The sequence below is a fragment of the Nakaseomyces glabratus genome, chromosome H, assembly GCF_010111755.1.
Source record: "Nakaseomyces glabratus chromosome H, complete sequence".
NCBI lineage: Eukaryota > Fungi > Ascomycota > Saccharomycetes > Saccharomycetales > Saccharomycetaceae > Nakaseomyces > Nakaseomyces glabratus.
The window spans coordinates 665,570-686,258 of record NC_088958.1 but is presented as its reverse complement, the minus strand read 5'-3'; the positions used below and the strand labels follow the sequence as shown (position 1 = coordinate 686,258).

Below are 20,689 nucleotides of genomic sequence, written 5' to 3'. Positions count from 1 at the left end.
TACGAGGGTTTGTTGAAAAGATTAATGAAATAGCATTAATTGCTTTTTTTGGCTTCCGTTCCGTTCTCGGGCCGAAAGTGTAGATCTTGATCACAAGAATCTCGTGGAAGTTAATTGACGGAAAGATATCTACAATAGTTAATAACTATTGCCACTCCTTCCCCGCTTTTTTCTGCGACTATTGAAGTTTTCAAAGGAATCAAACGGAAAGAATCAATGAGAAAAACAAAAAGCCCTGTTGCACGTTTATTTCTTCGACTACAACAGATACGTTCATCCCATTTGAACATTGAATATCCTCATTTCTTTTTTTTTTCAATTCTTGAAAAAAATGCATAGAACGTTCTATGCATATTCTATATTTACCTCGAGCATATGTATAGGCTTCTTTTGATGGAGACTATACGTAATAGTTACAGCTATGAATTGGTTCACTAAGGGGGAGGTCTGAATATCATTGTTGTTGTTGAGAATCCCGTGCAATGCTTGGCTAAAGCAGGTTGAATTAATCGAATTAGATGGCAAAATCAGTACAAAGTGAAAAAGCAACTTCAAAGAACCACATCGAAAAATCAAGCTTACAACTGATGCAGTTGTTGCAACTTCTCTGCTGTATGAAAAATTCAGGGAATCATCTATCTTCATAACATATATAAATTGGGCACATTTTCTCCCTTTAATGTCTTTCATGTCAAATAACAACAACTTGTTCATATATCTCAAGTAATCAAAAACTAATACACGCTAATATAAAAACCAAAATAATAATGAGCTCTGAAGATAAGTTTCAAGGTATCGCTGTTCTAGATCACAAGGACTGGAAGAACCCAAAAAAGGTTGAATTCCCAGCCAAGCCATTCTACGACCACGATATCGACATCAAAATTGATGCTTGTGGTGTTTGTGGTAGTGACATCCACTGTGCCGCCGGTAACTGGGGTAAGAAGCAAACTCCATTGGTTGTCGGTCATGAAATCATTGGTAAGGTCGTCAAGATTGGCCCAAAGTGTAACACTGGTTTGAAGGTTGGTGACCGTGTTGGTGTTGGTGCTCAAGTCTTCTCTTGTTTGGAATGTGACCGTTGTAAGAATGACAACGAACCATACTGTCCCAAGTTCGTCACTACATACTCTCAACCATATGAAGACGGCTACGTCTCTCAAGGTGGTTATGCCAACTATGTCAGAGTCCATGAGCATTTTGCTGTTAAGATTCCAGAAAACATTCCAGACCATTTGGCTGCTCCATTGCTATGTGGTGGTATTACTGTTTACTCTCCATTGCTAAGAAACGGTTGTGGTCCAGGTAAGAAGGTCGGTATCGTCGGTATCGGTGGTATTGGTCACATGGGTCTATTATTTGCTAAGGCCATGGGCGCTGAAGTTTACGCTATTTCTCGTTCTAACGCTAAGAAGGAAGATTCCTTGAAGTTAGGAGCTGACCACTACATTGCCACCAAGGAAGAACCAAACTGGGGTGAAAAGTACTTTGACACTTTCGATTTAATTGTCGTCTGCGCTTCATCTTTAACTGATGTTGACTTCGATGTCATGCCAAAGGCTATGAAGGTTGGTGGTAGAATTGTCTCTATTTCTATTCCAGACGAAGATCAAACTTTGACAATGAAGCCATTTGGTTTGCTAGGTGTTTCCATCGCTAACAGTGCTTTGGGTTCAATTAAGGAAATTGAGCAGTTGCTAAAATTGGTTTCTGAGAAGGATATCAAGATCTGGGTTGAAACTTTGCCAGTTGGTGAAGCTGGTGTGAAGGAAGCTTTCGAAAGGATGGACAAGGGTGATGTTAAGTATAGATTCACTCTGGTCGACTTTGACAAGGAGTTTGGTAACTAAACAATTCTTCCAGCTACGCATTAAAATTATAGCATTAATGTTTGGGTTTTCCTATAATAAATACAATGAGAATTACCCAACGACCATAGTTCATAGATTCATGGAGGAATGTAAGTTCCTTAAGGAAATATATCACTAGTCTGTAAAGCTTGTGTATTTAAAACCAAAAACAATAATATTCCTACAAAATTCTTTTCTATATTATCTTCTTATTACATCTAATGGAAAATGTGTAAGTATCTACTAGTGTCTATCCTACTTACTCATACACTTTGACTATGTTTTCAATGAATTTCTTTTCATTAGGGTCCTTATCAGGAACGCCAAATACCAGCTGGCATTTCATAGTCCAATGAGATGGTATGTCTTCTGGTAGCACATTAGGATCATGCATATACTTACCATAGTGTTGCATATTACAACCAATACCCATGTTATGCATCACAGTCCATGCAGCAATCGAGGCTGCTCCCATAGCCTGATCTGCGTACGCTTCGCACACAGGTGCCCATTCGGGATGTTCAACTTTGTTTCTCTCAGTAACGTTTTCATCTACATAGAAGAAGATAGAACCGTAAGCACCATCTCTTATTCTCAATGGCCTAGCTCTGTACTCCGGTTCCTTGATCTTATTAACAACTTGGTCCCAGATCTTGTAATGTAAGGCCCCACGCACTATGAATGCCCTGTTAACTTGTGAGTTGAACGACGTTGGTGTATGTTTCACACATTCTTGGACAATGTGGTATATGTCATCGAAGGTAACACCTTCTGGTAGCTCTGGCTTCAAGTAGTGAATACTACGGCGGGCCACAATCGCCTCTAAGACTGGGTTCGATGCGGAAGCCTCATGTGAAGTAGGTGAATGCTTGGTCATTTTCTTTTCAGTTGTGTGTGCTTTTGTCAATCGTTTCAGTGTTAAAACAAGAGGCTTTCAGGTGTTCCTAAGTCACAATCTTGGCTATACAAATTTGATGACTCAGAATGTGGAACATAACGGCCACGTTCTTTCTACAAACGTGTAGTCTGTTGTATTTGCCTTTCTTTGGCTTATTTAATTTTGTTAAAACTATAGGCCAGTTCGGTAAATCCTCGAAGCTTCCCTTGCTAAGTAATAGTAAGCATCAACAAAGCAACAGACAAGTTGCGGGAATAAATGTTGCAAACAGAGTTCGATTCACAATGGGGCTGGGAACATCGCTGATCGGAGTTGTTTCAAGCTTTCTCCTTTCCATTCGTCCAGCTCTGCCATAGTTCTTTAAAGTGACACAGGGCACTTCGTCAGATAATAAGTGCTTTCCCCGGAAACATCCACCATATAAACAGACGTAGCTGGAGTCACACCAGACAAGTTTTGAATACATTGAAATATAGTAAAGGAAACATATTGACGTGGAATATGGCTGAACAGATAAGTCACAAGAAGTCGCTTCGTGTGGGGAAGAACAAGAGGTCTCTGTTGAAGGAGTATTACCACTTAGAAGATGGAGCTACTAAGACAGATGAGCCAGTAACAGGCGAAGTGCATGAACAAGATAATAATACTCTGCAGACTGACACAGGTAATGAGGAAGTTGTCAAGGAAGTGTTAGAAGATTCTGACTCGCAGCCGAACGTTGACAGACCTATAAATGAGCAAACATTGAAAGAATTAGTTGCGACTCATAATACACTGCTGGGGAAGGAGACGGCGACAAATAGTTCCATAAAGAATACTATTTATGAGAACTACTATGATCTCGTAAAGGTTAATGACAAGCTTAAGGAACTCAGTGGCGATAAACTTCAGCAATCCATGGATTCATTGAAGAAAGCAGTGGAGGAATCCCTTCGAAGTGCATAAAGAGTGTGTAATAAAAATAAAGTTTTCATCAAATCTTTAATTTGGAAAGAAATGGAATATAGACATTTATGTAACAATAGAATATTAATGAATGAAATAATATAAACATAGCGTCGAGTACAATTTAGTAAAAAATTGTGCTGTTAAGGTTTATCTTCAGGTTTTCTTGATGGTCGGTGTTACTGATCATTCCTTGACAAAGACCGCTGCGGCACCCATACCTGTACCAATACACATGCTTACAACACCGACTTGTCCCTTTTCTAGTTCACGTAGTATTGTGGCAATTTGTCTGGCACCTGTGCAACCTAGTGGATGACCCAATGCAATTGCACCACCACGAGGATTAACTTTCTTCAAGTTGATTCCCAACTTGTTTATACAGTATAGTGCCTGGGCTGCAAATGCTTCGTTAATTTCGAAAACATCAACATCATCAACAGTAATTCCAACATCTTGTAGTACTCTTGGGATGGCGTAGGCCGGGCCGACACCCATGATCTCAGGTGGCACACCTACAGATTGGAATGCAACATAGCGACCTAGAATTGGTAGTTTTAGTTTGTTAGCCACCGATCTACGCGCCAATAGAACACCAGCAACACCATCTGACACTTGAGAGGCATTACCAGCAGTAGTGGTACCGGTTTCTTTGATGAAAGCTGGCTTTAGTCCGCCTAATGATTTGGCAGTGACATTTGCTCTAGGACCCTCATCGACGTCTACAACTTTGCCGTCTGGTAGAGTGATGGGCAAGATTTCATCCTTGAAGACACCGGACTGAACGGCGTTGGAGGCCTTTTGGTAAGAAGCTGCAGCGAACTCGTCCTGCATTTCCCTAGTGATCTCAAACCCCTTGGCTATATTTTCGTTAGTGATACCCATAGGGATTAGACACTTACGTGCGTTCTTGTCGGACTTCAACTCGTCAGAGATACGGCCCAGTGGGTTAGAAGAAGCGTAGTTCTGGGTCATCGACTCGACACCAGCGGCGAGACCGACATCAATCTGGCCAGCCTTGATCTTGTTTGCAATATCGTTCACAGCAGTAAGACCCGAGGAGCACTGTCTGTTCAAAGCCATGAAGGGCGTGGTGTAAGGCAGACCTGCTGCCAACATAGCACCTCTATGTTCAGTCGCACCAGCACCAGGATTCAACACATTACCACATGTAACTTCCCCAATCAAGTCCAAGTTGTCCCTCAACTGTGGAGGGAACGTGTCGATGAACTCTTTCAAAAACACAGTGAGCAGATAGTCAGTGTTGACGTCCTTGAAACTACCTTTAAACCCCTTCGCAATAGCAGACCTGTTAGCAGCAACAATAACAACATCGTCCGGATGTTGCTCCTTGACACTAGGACCCTGACTGCCACCAAGCAAGTGACTTCCAATGTTCTTTAACCTCTCAGCCATTATTTCCTGTTATGTTATTTTTTCTAAACTTTTATAATATCTCCCTTAAGCTACTGTAGTGAACTTAAAGTTTGCTCCCTTCTCAACAAGACATTTCGGGTTGGTACAAGCTCACAAGACCAGCGTTTATATACTTTTCCCAGCGGTGGCCCCCCCAACCTCTATTACTCCAATTGCGATGACTTCCATGCTTTCCCCACACTGAGCGATGAGGTTTTTAGGGTTGGCCCCGTCGGAGTTTATTTTTCTTGATCCGCTTTTCCACAAAGACACGAATTTTTGGAACTTTGAATGTTAAAAGGAAGTGGGCTCTCGTGGCTCTGTCTAAATCTATGTCCAGTGTCTAGCGTGTGGTGATCTTCTTGGATAAGCGAGGGAATTCACGTTACAGATGGTGCGACTGATGCTGGATGCGCGGGCGATGCCTGCTGATGGCGAGGCTGTTGACCGGCTGTTCGAGGAGTTGATCCGGGATGGCGGGTACTACTGGGGGGAGGAGCTTGTGGACGAGCTGCGACGCGGGCCGTGCTCGAAGCGGTGGGAGTTCATATGCAAAGTGCATGGTCTTGAGACTAGCCATCAGGGAGCGGGTAAATCTAGTGATAATGTTGGTGGGACGTTGAATGGGCCAGTGGATGCGGGTGGCCAGGCGGAGGCAGATGAAGAGATCAGCGGGATATTGCAGAAGCTTGAGAGCGTTAAAGACACAGTGCTGGCGAGTGAGTCTGGTGGAGAAACAGTGCTGCGGTTTCTGTACAATTTAGAGAAACTACTGCGACAGAGCAGGCTTCGAGAGGTGTTCGTATATTACGATTATGTTACCGCTCTTCTCGAGCCACTAGTGACAGTGATCCTAGACCTTGAGCAGATGCACGGTCACAATTCGAAGTTCTTGTATATCCATCTGCGGTGTATCAAGACCATAATGAACTCCAGTGAAGGGCGGCTGCTTGTGTTGAAGAACGATGTGCTGGTCACTTACTTGCGCGACATAGTCACCACTGATTTGGAATTTAGTATAAACTTCGTGAAGAACAAGTGCCAGGCTATGGAAGTCTTATTGCTTTTGTCCTATTTGGATATGGATCGTGGCTTTCAAGTTATATATGAGACATTTGAACCTTACATGGATGAATGGATGGATTCAACTTTATGTAATTGCGACGAGTTGCAACATTACGAGTCCAGTTCCTCGCTGATAAACCCTACTAAAATTCTGGTTGAATATTGTACCTTATTCATGTTCATGGTTAATTCCATTATTGAAGGATACCAATCTTTTGAAAAGAAATCTGCGATCATCGCGAGTTTCGAAAATGTGGAGAAGTTTACACCACTTATTACATTGATAGAAAACCTTGATGATGAAAATACATCCACCCAGATAAAGAAATACAGAGATGTGAAGCTGGAAATAATGACTAGAAACTCTTGTGTTCCTTCGATCTTGGAAGATGTTTCGTACTCACAGGTATTAACTGATCTAGTTATACAAACAAAGAACACTGCGCTTGAATCTGGTTTAGGAAATTTATTCACACTGGTATTCCAAGTTATTCACACGAAAAAACTTAATGAATGTATCAAATTTCTGAAATTGATAGCGTTATTGGTACCGTATTTGAATAAAGTTCTCACTGTAGAAGATTCATTGGAAAACCCTGACTATTTTTTCAAAGATGCAATCACAACTCTTGTAGATAATTTACAAAGTGAGGATCTAACTAGAAGAGCTATGGTGGAGATAAAGACGTTGGAAAAAAATATCACGGAATTGAACTCTCATATTGCAGAGCTTGAAAATGAGGCCCATATGGATAAAAGGACCATAATACAGCAACTAAAACAAGCAGAGCATATGCTGGAGGAAAAAACTATAGAGAATGAATCATCCATTAGATTAATCAATCAGCTCAAAGGCCAGTTAAGAGAAAAACAGAAAAAATATGATCAATTACTGGTACATCAGCGAATGGCTCCAAAAGATACCAGAAGCATCAGTGGAGGAAAGATATTTGAAAATGTTAATTCAGGTAAAGTTAATCAAAGATCCTTTTCGACATCAAGTGCAAAGATGATATATAAAAGTAAAGGTTTCCGATCCTTAGTGTCTGTTGTGCAGTCAAATGAGGACTTCCATAATCAAAAAGAGAACATTAGTGGGTACAAACCAGGACTTAATATGGTCTATAATGAGAATGGTAAAGGATCTTCTTTAACTACATTTGACACTGGAAAAGGATATCCTCAAAACGTGTTCAATACAGGTATAAAATCTCAGCAAGGTGATGTCAAGCATGGACAGTATTTATTAAAAAGTGCCCAATATAGCAGTGACATCTCTTCAGACATTGCGAAGCAAGAATTTAACGGGGCAGCTAGTAATGGAAAGCCATATATTTTACCACAGAATAGTGTAATGACTCTTAATATGAATACGTCTGTTGATTCAGTTGTCTCTACTGAATTCGATCAACCATCAATACAACCTGAACACGGAAATGTTCAAATAGCAGGTCTTCCACCTCCACCTGTTCCTCCATTTTTGAAATTAGGTGGGGGTTCCAAACTGTCTGTTACTAGTAGCAATGATGATAAAGATGGTCCAACAATTCCTGATAGTCCTATAATGGAGTTCCCTGGTATTTTGACTAATATTGATATCAAAAAAAATGAAGATGCTTCAACGAAAATTGGAGTCACGAATGACAATCTGCCACCTCCACCTCCCCCACCTCCATTACCGCCAAATTTGACAAAAAATAAAGCCTCAGCAGATACTAGTGATGAAGCAAGTGGTGATGTGGTGGTTGCTCCACCACCACCACCACCCCTTCCCTCAAATTTTAATGTTCCATCCAGTACTCCAAAATCTACTATTCGTTTGAAGCAAATTCATTGGGAAAAGGTTGATGATGTAGGAGGAACGTTGTGGGAGGATGTCTCAGGAATACCGCTCGATCATTTGAAGGATGAAGGTGTATTTTCTCAAATTGAAAAGTACTTTAAGATCCTTGAGCCTGTAAAGAAAACCAAAGTCCTTGCTGAAAATGAGAACAAACCCACAAAAATAAGTTTTCTGACTCGTGATATCGCCCAGCAATTTGGAATTAATCTTCATATGTATTCCCAATTGTCTGTTGAAGAGTTTGTGACAAAAGTGTTAAAGTGTGAAGATGATCTTATCCAAAATGTTAGTGTATTGGGATTTTTTACCAAGGAAGATTTAACCCAAATTCCAAGTGGTTTAGAGAGGAAATTTGCTCCTTATAGTACTAACTATCTCACAGATGATTCACCAGAGAAGGATCCACGAGAACTAGAACGTGCAGATCATATTTATTTAGAGCTTTTCTACAACCTTAGATCTTATTGGTCTGCAAGATCTCATTGTTTGCTTGTTTTAACCACCTATGAAAGAGACTATTTCGATTTGATGTACAAACTAGAAAAGATAGATGAAGCAATTCAACGATTATACGATTCAACACGTATAAAGAAGCTTTTATTGATTATTAGAGAAATTGGGAATTACATGAACAAAGGAAGTGTAACTGGTATCAAATTAAATTCCTTACCTAAGTTATCCTTTGTGAAGTCGAGTAGTGAGAAAAATATCTCCTTTCTACATTTTGTCGAAAGGGTAGTTAGGGAGAGTTTTCCTGATGTTTATACCTTCACTGAAGACATAGCAAAGGTGGAAGATTTAGGGAAAGTTACGTTGGAACATGTTGAACTCGAATGTGAAGAATTTGCGGAGAAAGTAGGCTCTGTAGTGTATTCTTTGACTCAGGGTAAATTATCGGATCCCACTAAGCTTCATCCTAAGGATGCGATATTCACTAAAATGAGGTACAAGATTAATAGAGCCAAATCGAAGAGTGAGCTCTTGATTAATCAACATGAGTTGACTAAGCGTAGTTTGAATAGATTGATGAAATACTATGGTGAAGAACCCATGGACAAAGAAAGTAAAAATAATTTCTTCAACTATTTTGTTGAATTTGCGATGGTTTTTAAAAAATGTGCAAAGGAGAATATAGAAAGGGAAGAAGTAACTAGACTTTACGAACAAAGAAAGCATTTGCTTGAACAGAGAAATAAGAAAATCGAAGAGCAAGAGCATTCCGATGATGAAATCAACGCAGTTGATGATTTAATAACAAAGCTGCGTGATGCAAAAAAACAACACCCTGCTCCGTTAAGGCGTCGCCGTAGTACTAAGGCTGTCTTAAATGAAAAGAGAGCTGGGGAACCATTATTAGAGAGAACTCAAGCACTATTGAGTGATATACAAAATATCTAGAGCGTCTAACATACGCCGCTGGTTGGCGTAATTGACGATGACATTTCAATGTGTGTATTGGTCTTTTATTGTAATTTTATTTCTACTAAAAGCATATAGATATAGATAATATTATAGACATCCAAACCATTTGCATTACGGAACCGGCTATGGGAGTAATGCTTTATTTCAGTTATTTACAGGTCGAATAATTCATCAAAATTACTGTTGATGTGCGCTGTCGTAATTTAATCAAATGAGGAATGTGGATTCTCAGCTAAAAGGTCTATCTTTTTATCTGGGACAGTCAGACTCCATTCGTGGATTCTAAATTCTTCACGGCGGTTCTCTCTGTCAGCTACAAGTTTAACGATACCAGTGACGCCTTTCTTACCCTTGACAGAGAAAGTTATATTGATCTTACCGGCCACTGGGTTCAGTTCACCCCAGACCCATGGAATCACACCGGCAAATTCGATGTTCTCACCCAAAGCGTCGATTGTCTGGCCAGACCTACGCATATAGTACATCGTGTTCGAAACAATCGCCGACTCTGTTTTCTCATAGTTGAATATCACAGCCAGGGCACTACCAGTTGCTAAAGAAAACGCAGCAAATGCTGCAATACGCTTACGGCGTCCAGCCATAGGATCAGGCAACTCAGCATTGACAGTCATTGGTCTCTCCTTATCCTTCAACTCCACCATAACCCTACTCCCCGTGCGCAAACCTCTCACAGCGGCAAGCGCTGTCCGCTGCCTCAACATACGACTCGGTAGCATTGACATCATCTTTGTTCCTATACCTTTTCTCTCCCAGGCCTCTTGCTTCCTATTCCTACAAAAGCTTTGTTTTGTCTTATAATTCGCCTATTTCACAAGGGGCCCGACTGTTCCAAGAAATATAGTCAAATTTGGTCAAACTTGGTCAAACTTGGTGAAAACTTCTTCTGAGGCTGATTTTAGTTGGGAAGTTCAAGTATACAAGTCACAACATGACACTAGTATGTTACCTACATCATTACAAAGAGGAAATTAGAGACCGTTAACAAGTTACTAACGCTATTATGGCATTCCTGACATAGTTGCACTAGAATATCCCACATAAACACAGTATGTGTGCGAAAAAAAGCTATCGGGTAGCTAAATAAAGATATAGATCGGTAAAGCTGTGCACCTATCTGTGGACCTTGTCCTGGTATCGACCTGCCTGGCTGCGGTCAAGAGGAACACCGGCCTTGTGCCAAGGACAGAGTTGATCCCAAACACCACGGCCCGTGATTACTTCGAGAAGTACCTGGCATTTGGCGAGTCGACCTACGACTACACTGTTGCTACTTGCGGCACATCTAGCTACTTCAAGAGGTAATATTGTATAAACTATTTATGTATATAAACTCAAGACAACTCCATATTCGATGTTTTCCCTCAAGGGCTCATCGCTCTTTTCAAATCCGGGGCTTAAAAGCTTCGAATATAAAAGAAGTCATAGTTAAGGAGCTGGATCAAGAAGGCAGGCGACGATAGCAGTTAATAGATAAGAGCTAGGACTATACTCAGAGCTTGAGCTAGAGCACATATGGACCGTTTTACGCCGGAGTTTAGCGGACAGTTGTTGCTGCAAATACAGCAGATATATGTGGATGAGATCAGGCCGCAGTTCCCGCAACTGAAGTTGCAAAGGCTGCTTGACTTATTAGAGCAAGCGCAATGCATGCTGGAAGACTATATGGGTTGTGTAGATGTGGATACGTCCAAGGCGGTACGGGTGTTTATCACCGGTTGTTTTTACATATATTTGGTGATGCCAGAGTCCATGCAGTTTCAGACTAGGAGCAAGTCCTATAGTCTGTACACAGAGCTTCGGCACCTGTATGAGTCGCAATTGAACATGACTAATGTTATAGCTATGGTTAAGGAGGAAGTGGCTCAGATTCAAGAGCAATGTGATAATTTTCAGGATAACGAGGGTGTGGATGATTCCAAACCACTGGGCAACAACCTAAAGGGGGCGGATAACATGCTGAATCAAGGCAAGCGCTTAATTACCAGGAGAAGTGCTTATTCTATTTCTTCGCCATCAGGTATGTCTACGTTATCCCTACACGATGAATTACCTGAACACAGAAGTGAACAACAGACTCGTTTTCCTAGTGTTGAAAGGGATCAAAGCAATGGGATGAAAGCAGACATGTTGTTAGAAAAAAAACAATCTCGAACTAAATCCAACCCAATCACAAACATTAACCAACCCAGGAAATCCTTGGATGTTACATTGAATGCCAATAATGAAATACCTACCTTATCGCTGCACTCTGATGATAAGGCAGTGTTTGACCAACATAATGAAGCCAAGTCATTGCCAGGAACAGCAACTGACAGTGACGAAGAATATTATGTTGAGCACGGATCACCTATATGGACCGCACCAGATTTAGATCCAAACGACCAATTGAAATTGGCATTGGGTACTGAACTGTTGTCCCCACCTGTAATGGGGTTGGATGGTGACACGCTGGGCGATGACATATACTATGAAACAGTATCAAAGGGAGATGATGTATCATATCGCGGTAAAGATTTTGAAGATTTACACGCTAATAGACTGATTACTCATAGAAAAGATTCTTACCACTCAATATATATGATAGATGACGATAACAATAATTCCAAAAATTACTTTGATGGTTCAAATGCTTTTATTCAAGGACTTGAGCGTTTGCAAAAGCAGAGCATCATAACAGCGCCTGAACTATTTTCTATACTTTCTAATCCTGAGGAACGGCATAAATTATTGCTAATAGATTTGAGGCTGAACAAAAGATCTATGGCTAATCATATTGTAGCACCAAATGTGGTTAACATTGATCCAACGAATTTATGGGATAATGAAGCAAACTCACCCATTTACAAGGATACAATTTTAGAGCAACGTTTGAACAACCCATTGTTCAATGGCAGATTGAAATATGACTATATTGTTTATTACAGTGACATGAAGACGTACATGAATTTTGAATATGATTACTCTTTTATACTTTTCTACTTGTTAACCACATCAGGAAAGCATCTTTCTTCTGTCCCCACTGCACTATTAGGTGGTTATGAGAAATGGAAGAAGGTTATGAACACATATGTAAGTCAATATCAAATTGAGCTTGATGATTACCTTTATCGCCCATACGCTCCAAGCAATAATAAAGGTGAACAAAACAATGCGCAAATTCCTGATGTTCCAACTTGGAAACCGCCACCAGTTCCTGTAATGGTAAGGAAACGTCCACCCCCACCAGTACCTGTTTCAATTCCTATTCCTCCTGAAACACCGCCACCATTACCGCAGAAAATAAAGTTAGAGTCAATTGAAGAGTCAGCACCAAGCGATAATAGTCAATATATCAGACCACCAGCAAAATTACCCATCCATGCATTGCATTCACCAAGAAATCAAACTCTTACTAGAAAGTTTTCTATTCCCACAATTGAAAAAAATTCCAATCCTTATGTGGCATATTCAGTCACAGGCTTAAGAAATTTGGGTAACACCTGTTATATAAATTGTATGCTTCAGAGTCTTTTTGCAACTAATGAGCTTAAGAATCTTTTTATTTCTGGTAAATATAGAGAATATCAAATGAAACCCAACGATAATAAAGAATCAGCAATTTCCAATACATTTGCAAATCTTTTTAATAAAATGTACATGAATGGTGGATGTACTGTTGTACCTTCTGGATTCCTAAAGATTTGTAACTTTTTAAGACCAGATTTACGCATACCTGATGATCAACAAGATACCCAAGAATTTCTATTATTCATACTGAATCGTCTTCATGATGAACTCTCGAACCAAGTTAATGTTATAAATGATTACCCAAACCTACTTCTATATGATGATGACAAGATGATGGTCGATAAAGAGAAATATAAAAAATGGTTTGATAAAACAGTGGTAGCAAATGGGTTATCCCCTGTTGATGGAGTTTTTCAAGGGCAAATGGAGAACGCTTTGCAGTGTCAACGGTGTGGGTACGAATCAGTCAATTATTCGACATTTTATGTTCTTTCTTTAGCTCTTCCTAAGCCAAGTGCTCCTGCCTTCTATAAATCAGGAAGAGTAAAATTGGAGGATTGCATTAATATGTTTACTAGTGATGAAGTTTTAACAGGCGAGAATGCTTGGGATTGTCCTAAATGTGGTTCAAAAGCTGTAGAGCCTAGATTTACTAGTAGGACAAGTACACAGACAATCTTGCCAAATTCACCCCATCATCATAAAAAATCAAAGTTTTTTGGGTTACCTACAGGAAAGGCCATTAGTCGCTCAAAATCACCATTCAGAAAGCTGGGTTTATTGGAAAAGCATGAAGGCAAGCAAGAAAAATTGGATAAGATGGAGAGAGATGAAATAGAAGAATGGCATAAGATGAAGAGCAAGAAACTTGTCACGATAAAAACAATCAATTTTATTTCATTACCCAAAGTCCTGATAATACATCTTTCTCGTTTCTACTATGATCTCACGAAGAAAAATGACGCAGTTGTGAGCTATCCCCTTGTGTTGAATATTGTTTTGAAAAATGAGGAAATTGTGCGCTATAAGTTGTACAGTATCGTGAATCATACAGGTAATTTGATAAGTGGGCATTATACATCATTAGTCAACAAAGATCCTCATCATAACCTTGGTAATACGGAACAGAAATGGTATTATTTTGACGATGAAGTAGTTAAGGCTGAAAAGACACATGGTAATGTAGATAAAGGTATAACCAAGGTATCAAGTAAGAATGTGTACGTTCTATTTTATGAGAGAGTTGATTGATAAGGTATCATTTTTGATGTTTTGCATTTGATATAGTATTTCATATTTTTTTGCATATAATTTAGCATGCACGTATAACTATTAAGGTCTTACACTAAATATATTTAAATGCAAGTTGAATTTTGCTTTGCAAAATTCAGATTTGTCATATATCCTGCCTGTTCGCGTCCAGTCTAATTTTATATCAATTCGCTTTTATTATTTTTTGGAATATAAAATAAATTCTAGAATATATATATTAATTATAAGAGGTGAATATAGCAATTACTGATTTTTTGTAGCTAATTTCGTATGGTCATTATCATCTGAGAATTATATTTACAATAAGGTTCCATGTCTCATTAGTATATTTCGTTTGCTTGAATAGAAATTAGTTGTCTTGAAATAGAAACCAAAAAAACTGTCATAGTATTTGTTAAAATTAATAAGAATATTGAGTTTTTAGAAGGATTTTTTTTGGTCACTTGATTGGCTAACTCTAAATTCCAAATCTAGCATAAACTTTTGTAAAATAATCAAACTGTGAAGAAAACTTTAATATAAATTAGGACTTAAATATGGCTCTAATTCATACACCAAAGGTTTTAATGAATTCAGTAGAGTATCTGATTTCATCTTGTCTTCTTTGTTCATCCCAGCCTAAGCTGTCACCCATCAATCTAACGGTACCTTCTACAGCATTCAAAGCTTGCTTAGCATCTAGGAAAGCAAATCTTGTTCTTCTCATCAAGAAGTCTAGAGCTGTTCTGGCATATTCATATTTAATAGCGTATTTTAATTCAGCAATGGTAATTGGGTAACGGAAACTGTCGAAGTCGACATGTCCTAGTACAGGGGTTTGTTCCTTGTCTGCAAGCAGCAATGGAAGTCTGTTTTCTGGGTCTTCATGGAACATCTCACAAATCAAAGGAGCTCTAGTACCATAGTTTTCAGCCAAGTAATGGGACATCTTTTGAGACAAGTGATACTTTTGAGCCAAAAGAGCAGGTAGATTTGGATCCCAGTTTTCGGCACCAGCCAACTTCAACTTTCTAGTGATACATGGCTTAGCGTCAAACTTGCCGTTCTTAACAACTTCATCGATAGTCTCTTCAGCCATAGCACGGTAAGTGGTCCACTTACCACCGGCAATGGTAACCAAGCCATGGTCAGAGGTAAAAATGAAATGAGATCTAACTAAACCTTGAGTACTTCCATCGGCCTTGCTCTTCTTTCTTGGGTCAGTGACCAATGGTCTAATACCAGCCCATGCACTTAAAACATCTTCTCTCTTAACTGGGAACTTGATGTATGGTTGCAACTCCTTCAAGATGTCTTGAATATCAGCCTCGGTGGCAGTTGGGTTTTCAGGGACTTGTTTCAATGGGATATCGGTGGTACCAGCAAGGACCTTTCCTTGCCATGGCAAAAAGAACATAACTCTACCGTCGGAGGTCTTAGCATCTAGCAGACCCATTTCCTTTGGACAGTAGAAGGAAGGCAAAATAATATGGACACCAGCGGATGGGACAACCATGTTTGGCTTGGTAACGGCGACTTGGGACATAATAGATTTGACTGTGGCATTACCATCAATGATAGGCTCAGTCTTTTGGACGACTTCATCAGGTAGACCATCAGGGTTAGCATCCATTTGTAATAGTCGATCACTGTATGGACCAGTGGCATTCACGACAACTTTAGCGCGAACACTGTAGGTCTTACCAGTTTCTCTGTCCTCGACAACAGCACCAGCAACTTTACCGTCTTTGTCCTTTACTAGCTGTTTAACTTCCATGTAGTTTAGAACAGTAGCAGAGTTTTCAATAGCGGTGACAGCCAATGTAGCGTTCATTCTGGTATCGTTGAAGGAACCATCGTGGTAGACCAAACCAGCCTTCAAGTTGGAGCCGTCAAGCATTGGAGCGACTTCCATGGTAGCGTTCTTGGACATCAGGTAGGAACCTTTCAAGTTCTGGGAACCTGCGAACAGGTCGTACATCTTACAACCAGCGTAGAAGTAAGGTACTTGCCAGTAGTTATAGACAGGAATGATGATTGGTAGCAACTTACATAGGTGAGGAGCGGTGTTTAGCAAATGGGCTCTTTCGTTCAGGGCCTCGATGACCAGGTCCAATTGGGCCTTAGACATCTCCCAGAATGCCTTTTCCAAGTATCTAACACCACCGTGGGCCATTTTGGTAGACTTGGAAGAAGTACCTGAGGCGAAATCATTCTTCTCGACCAAAGCAACGTTCAGACCTCTAGTGGCAGCGTCCAGAGCACAACCGGTACCTGTGGCACCACCACCGATGATAAGCACATCGAACTGGTTGGTTCTGGAGAGTTTATCCAGAAGTTCATCTCTTGTAGGCAGTTTCACGTCTGGTTTCTCTACAGGAGAAATCAGGCTGACATCGTTAGAGATCAACTTGTTGTTATTATTATAATGGTTAGCAACTGCTAGTGTAGCACCGGCAGCAACAGTACCGGCCAGTAACCTCGAATGTGCCCTTGTAGAGGCAGCAACACGAGCAAACATTGTATTTAGGGTTGTAGTTCTATGATAGAGTGTTTAATTGTTAGTAAATAATATCTAAAAGTGCAAGAGTTGTTTTCTCATCCATGAGTTGCAAGGAAAAGAAAAACTGGTCCTATTTATATGAATTCCAAAGTCCAAAAACACAACCCCCTTTGTCCTTGTTTGCTTCCTGAGAGGATTGTAGGGACTCGAAAGGTATTATTCTATCAAGATGCAAGGCTGTGAAGCTTTCCTCTAGCTTTGACAAGTCCCCATGCGAAGGATATATCGCTGTCAATTGTTTCGCGAAGAGAAAGAAGCTTAAAATGGATAGGATATATGGGGAACTACTGAGCCCTTATCCTATAAGAATAAAATGAAGATCCTATATTCTATAAGTAAATTATGTAATTTGTCCCTAGGACAAAGAATGCTCACAATTGATTGCGGGGGTGGGTGCCATCCATATGCTATGTTGCACCTATAACACGCTGCTAAATAGGAGGGGGTAGGCGATGGGGGGGACCCTTTCTATTAGAATAAGGAAATAAAGACAAATGAGCAATGTAGTTCCCGGGTTTTAGAGGCATGGTCCCGAGTGCAGTGGATGTGTCTTTTAAGCTTTTTGTACCAAGAAGGAAGAACAATTGAGTTCTGAATACTCGAAGTTGATTGGGCCTTTTTGGTGTCACAGAGCGAGTGATAATGCTGTGTAGACACAATGAGCAGTATTAAAGAGTATTGATAGTGGTGTTTGAAGGAGACAAGTAGACATATATGTAGATCGGTATGTATAATGATTGGGTGGGGACAGCTTTTAAAAATAAATTTGGATCTTGAGCATACGGCATTCGGGATATAATGCGTGGATCCGGGATATATATTCGGTGCTAAATGATAAATACAAGGACAAATAGAATAAATTTTAGTAGATGTATATATTTTGGTATGTAGAGTAAATGAGAAGGTGGGGGTGGCATAAAGAAAAAAGAGAAGCTACTCAGATATTCCTTTCTTTCTTGATCTCTTCAGTTTCTTACGGATAACTAGTGTTGGTACTGAGCACACGAAATTCTGTAGACTTGATAGTATTAGAGACAACGAGCACGCCAGCGTAACGGGTTTAAGACCGTGTATCATCTCATTCAGCAAGTGTTTAGGGTATGGATGCGTCAGCGAGATGATCACCACGTCTAGGTCGTCCACAATAACGCTTACGCAGTCCATCAGATGCCTTACATGTTTCTTCACTCTTAGCGCATTGTCGATGAAACTGTCTTTGGTCGAGGTCGTGCTGTCACCATCCCAGTGTACTATATACAAGGTGTCACCGTTAGACACTAAAGACCCCATCACATATGTGAGTGCATAGGTAGACTCACTGCTCAAGTCAGTGCACAGAATATAGTTTTTGCTTGTCTCAGGGTGAGCCTCCGCACCTTTACCCTTACGCACGAGCTCGAGAGCACGCGAGTATCCGCCCTCCAAGGTCTCAAAGTTCACGCCCGCTCTCTCCTTCTCCATATCCAACGTAGATAAATACTTCTGTATCCATGGTTTGCTATTCTCAAGAACATCGTTAATGCTGGTGCTAAAGTTTGGCAGCACTTTCGTCCCCAGATCGAAGTGGAACTCCTCATCGATCTCAGCATCGTTCTCAATATCACTCACCCGCTCTTCATCAGACTCTTCCTCATCGTCATCATCCTCGTCATCGTCATCCTCGTCATCATCATCATCATCATCACCTCCGGTACCAGAACCACTCTTCTTGTTCTTTTTCAACGTCGTCAACCGCATGCTGGGATCCCTCCGCAGTACAGTCCACTTCAGAAACTCCTCCTCACGTACACGACTAGACGCCCGGCTCCGCGACCGCGACAGACTCAACCTCCCAGCTCCATTCCCACCAGTGCGCTTGTCACGACTACGCCCTCTTCCAATCTCACTATCAAACTGGATCTCCGTAGGACCGCGCTCGCTCCCACTTGGAACTAATATACCCTTCTGCATCTTGCGCGCTTAATGCTCTTACTACTTGAGAGACAGAGTGCAGAGCTGTTAGTATGCACCCACCATCCATCCTGTTATACTTGCTGAAAGGGATCAGCTTTTGGCCTTTGCCGATCCACTCGCAATGGGCTGCCGGTGACGGAAAAGCAAGTGACTTGTGTCATGTGACTTTAGGGCTCATCTCATCGCCATCAGCAATTAGGCAAAAGTATAAACTAGTGTTGACTTGAGCAACGGGTTACTCTTGGTGTCGTTGGCTTTGGTTAGTGCTGGTTGAGCCCCTTTCAAGTGGTTATATGTTTGATTAGAGGGCCGATGTTTAGTGAGCCTGTGAAGCGGATATACGACTCGCAAGGAGCGTACTACTTTCAGTCATCAGAGGCCATACGCAGACTGGAGGGAGCCATAGTCAAATATACTGATCTAGTGGAGTCTCGTGATGTTGCTGATTTGGAGTTATCTGGCGTAGTTGGTGGGGTGGTGAAAGTATTGGATAGACTGGATCAGTTGGTGAGCGAGACACCTCCGATTCCTGGTCCTAGAAGGTACGGTAATATGGCATGCAGGGACTGGCACGAGAAGATAGAGCGTGAGATCCCCGGTTTACTCGAGGATTTGATCTCATCTCATTTTCCATCGGAGTTGCAATGCGTTGTTGAGCTGAGGTATTACCTAGCGAACAGTTTTGGCTCCGCCACTAGGCTTGATTTCGGAACAGGTCATGAGCTCTCTTTCCTGGCTACAGTGGCCGCACTGGATATGCTGGGTGCAAGTTTTGACGGTGATCAAGTCCTCTATATATTTGATCGATACTACTCTCTGGTGCATAGATTAATTCTAAGTTATACCTTGGAACCTGCAGGGTCGCATGGTGTATGGGGTCTGGATGATCATTTTCACCTGGCATACATACTCGGTAGTTCTCAATGGTGCAACCGCAAGAAATTGGCCATGGAGCCCAATGATCTAAGTGACCCAGTATTGGTCGAACAGTACTCCAGGACCAATATTTTCTGCAAGACGTTAAATTTTGTTTTCACTGTGAAGTCAGGTGCCTTCCGGGAGCACTCGCCTATGCTGTTCGACATATCAAGAAGTGTAAGGACATGGGCTAAAGTAAGAAAAGGTCTATGGAAGATGTACAAGGATGAGGTCTTGAACAAATTTCCAGTGATTCAGCATTTCTGGTTTGGTACTGGATTCTACCCTTGGGTTGATTATAAGAACGGGAAACCATTACCAAATTATGAGAATTCGCCAGATATTGATGAAACTAATGATTTGAAGACTCAAGCCCAAGCCAATATGGATGGAACTAGAGTTGTGGAGTCTAGGTTTCTGTCGCCTGGAAATGAAACGTTTGTAAGACGGCCACAGCTTCCACAAGATTCTGGTGTTGGCACTATGAGATCATCAACACCAGAATCTCGTCTCATGAATGTTACAACGAGGTCAACAAGATCCACAGCAGGGCCAGGACAAGGACGTATGGGGCCACCTACCTCTATGGGTATAGTTCAAACGAGAATGCCATCCTCAACAACATCACAAGCTCATGCTAGCAGGTTGATGAACACTCCACGTCAGTGATTCGAGAGTCTTACCTCTTGGCTGTGGTAGGCTCTGTGCACGTGACTTCTTTTGAGAAGTATAATAATGCCAGCGATGACTGATCATTAAGGCAACCTGTCAATGCAGGATGCAGTGCATAGACAAATCAGGACATTTTGATGTGAGTTACTGGATCAGCATCTTGGCGAGGCAGGCACGCTTTGTTACTATTGTTGTAAGTTCGCATTGTCGGTAGTAAATCAGGTTTGGGTTTCTATGGCCACCGACGAAATGTATCAACTGATAAGGGAGCCTTCCGCTGATCAGGAACAGATGGCATGCGAGATGAGAATTAATAAATATGGCTGTAGGGCGGCTATGTATTTCTTTTATGGATAGACGACTAT

At 41.0% G+C, this 20,689-nt stretch overlaps 11 protein-coding genes across 11 annotated transcripts; 6 read left to right on the top strand and 5 right to left on the bottom strand.

Moving 5' to 3' along the window:
• Positions 1-767: 767 nt before the first annotated feature.
• On the top strand, positions 768-1,850 carry ADH6 (NAD(P)-dependent alcohol dehydrogenase; the record flags this gene model as incomplete). Its single annotated transcript, XM_447094.1, has 1 exon — positions 768-1,850. One exon carries the CDS (start codon positions 768-770, stop codon positions 1,848-1,850), a length of 1,083 nt encoding a protein of 360 aa, XP_447094.1.
• A 259-nt stretch (positions 1,851-2,109) lies between these two features.
• GVI51_H06721 (nitroreductase family protein) lies at positions 2,110-2,727 on the bottom strand (the record flags this gene model as incomplete). Its single annotated transcript, XM_447093.1, has 1 exon — positions 2,110-2,727. The coding sequence occupies one exon, from the start codon at positions 2,725-2,727 to the stop codon at positions 2,110-2,112; it is 618 nt and encodes a 205-aa protein (XP_447093.1).
• Positions 2,728-3,249: 522 nt separating this feature from the next.
• Positions 3,250-3,693, top strand: VPS51 (Vps51p; the record flags this gene model as incomplete). The annotated part of the gene is made up of 1 exon (XM_447092.1): positions 3,250-3,693. The coding sequence occupies one exon, from the start codon at positions 3,250-3,252 to the stop codon at positions 3,691-3,693; it is 444 nt and encodes a 147-aa protein (XP_447092.1).
• A 186-nt stretch (positions 3,694-3,879) lies between these two features.
• Positions 3,880-5,109, bottom strand: POT1 (acetyl-CoA C-acyltransferase; the record flags this gene model as incomplete). Its single annotated transcript, XM_447091.1, has 1 exon — positions 3,880-5,109. One exon carries the CDS (start codon positions 5,107-5,109, stop codon positions 3,880-3,882), a length of 1,230 nt encoding a protein of 409 aa, XP_447091.1.
• Positions 5,110-5,512: 403 nt separating this feature from the next.
• Positions 5,513-9,415, top strand: BNR1 (formin BNR1; the record flags this gene model as incomplete). Its single annotated transcript, XM_447090.2, has 1 exon — positions 5,513-9,415. One exon carries the CDS (start codon positions 5,513-5,515, stop codon positions 9,413-9,415), a length of 3,903 nt encoding a protein of 1,300 aa, XP_447090.2.
• Positions 9,416-9,642: 227 nt separating this feature from the next.
• On the bottom strand, positions 9,643-10,185 carry COA1 (Coa1p; the record flags this gene model as incomplete). Its single annotated transcript, XM_447089.1, has 1 exon — positions 9,643-10,185. One exon carries the CDS (start codon positions 10,183-10,185, stop codon positions 9,643-9,645), a length of 543 nt encoding a protein of 180 aa, XP_447089.1.
• A 203-nt stretch (positions 10,186-10,388) lies between these two features.
• Positions 10,389-10,762, top strand: ATG44 (mitofissin; the record flags this gene model as incomplete). The annotated part of the gene is made up of 2 exons (XM_002999506.1): positions 10,389-10,397; positions 10,553-10,762. The coding sequence occupies 2 exons, from the start codon at positions 10,389-10,391 to the stop codon at positions 10,760-10,762; spliced, it is 219 nt and encodes a 72-aa protein (XP_002999552.1).
• A 210-nt stretch (positions 10,763-10,972) lies between these two features.
• On the top strand, positions 10,973-14,218 carry UBP7 (ubiquitin-specific protease UBP7; the record flags this gene model as incomplete). Its single annotated transcript, XM_447088.1, has 1 exon — positions 10,973-14,218. One exon carries the CDS (start codon positions 10,973-10,975, stop codon positions 14,216-14,218), a length of 3,246 nt encoding a protein of 1,081 aa, XP_447088.1.
• A 568-nt stretch (positions 14,219-14,786) lies between these two features.
• GUT2 (glycerol-3-phosphate dehydrogenase) lies at positions 14,787-16,739 on the bottom strand (the record flags this gene model as incomplete). Its single annotated transcript, XM_447087.1, has 1 exon — positions 14,787-16,739. One exon carries the CDS (start codon positions 16,737-16,739, stop codon positions 14,787-14,789), a length of 1,953 nt encoding a protein of 650 aa, XP_447087.1.
• A 975-nt stretch (positions 16,740-17,714) lies between these two features.
• On the bottom strand, positions 17,715-18,731 carry IMP21 (Imp21p; the record flags this gene model as incomplete). The annotated part of the gene is made up of 1 exon (XM_447086.1): positions 17,715-18,731. One exon carries the CDS (start codon positions 18,729-18,731, stop codon positions 17,715-17,717), a length of 1,017 nt encoding a protein of 338 aa, XP_447086.1.
• Positions 18,732-19,046: 315 nt separating this feature from the next.
• On the top strand, positions 19,047-20,321 carry RRD1 (peptidylprolyl isomerase RRD1; the record flags this gene model as incomplete). The annotated part of the gene is made up of 1 exon (XM_447085.1): positions 19,047-20,321. One exon carries the CDS (start codon positions 19,047-19,049, stop codon positions 20,319-20,321), a length of 1,275 nt encoding a protein of 424 aa, XP_447085.1.
• Between the last annotated feature and the right edge of the window lie 368 nt (positions 20,322-20,689).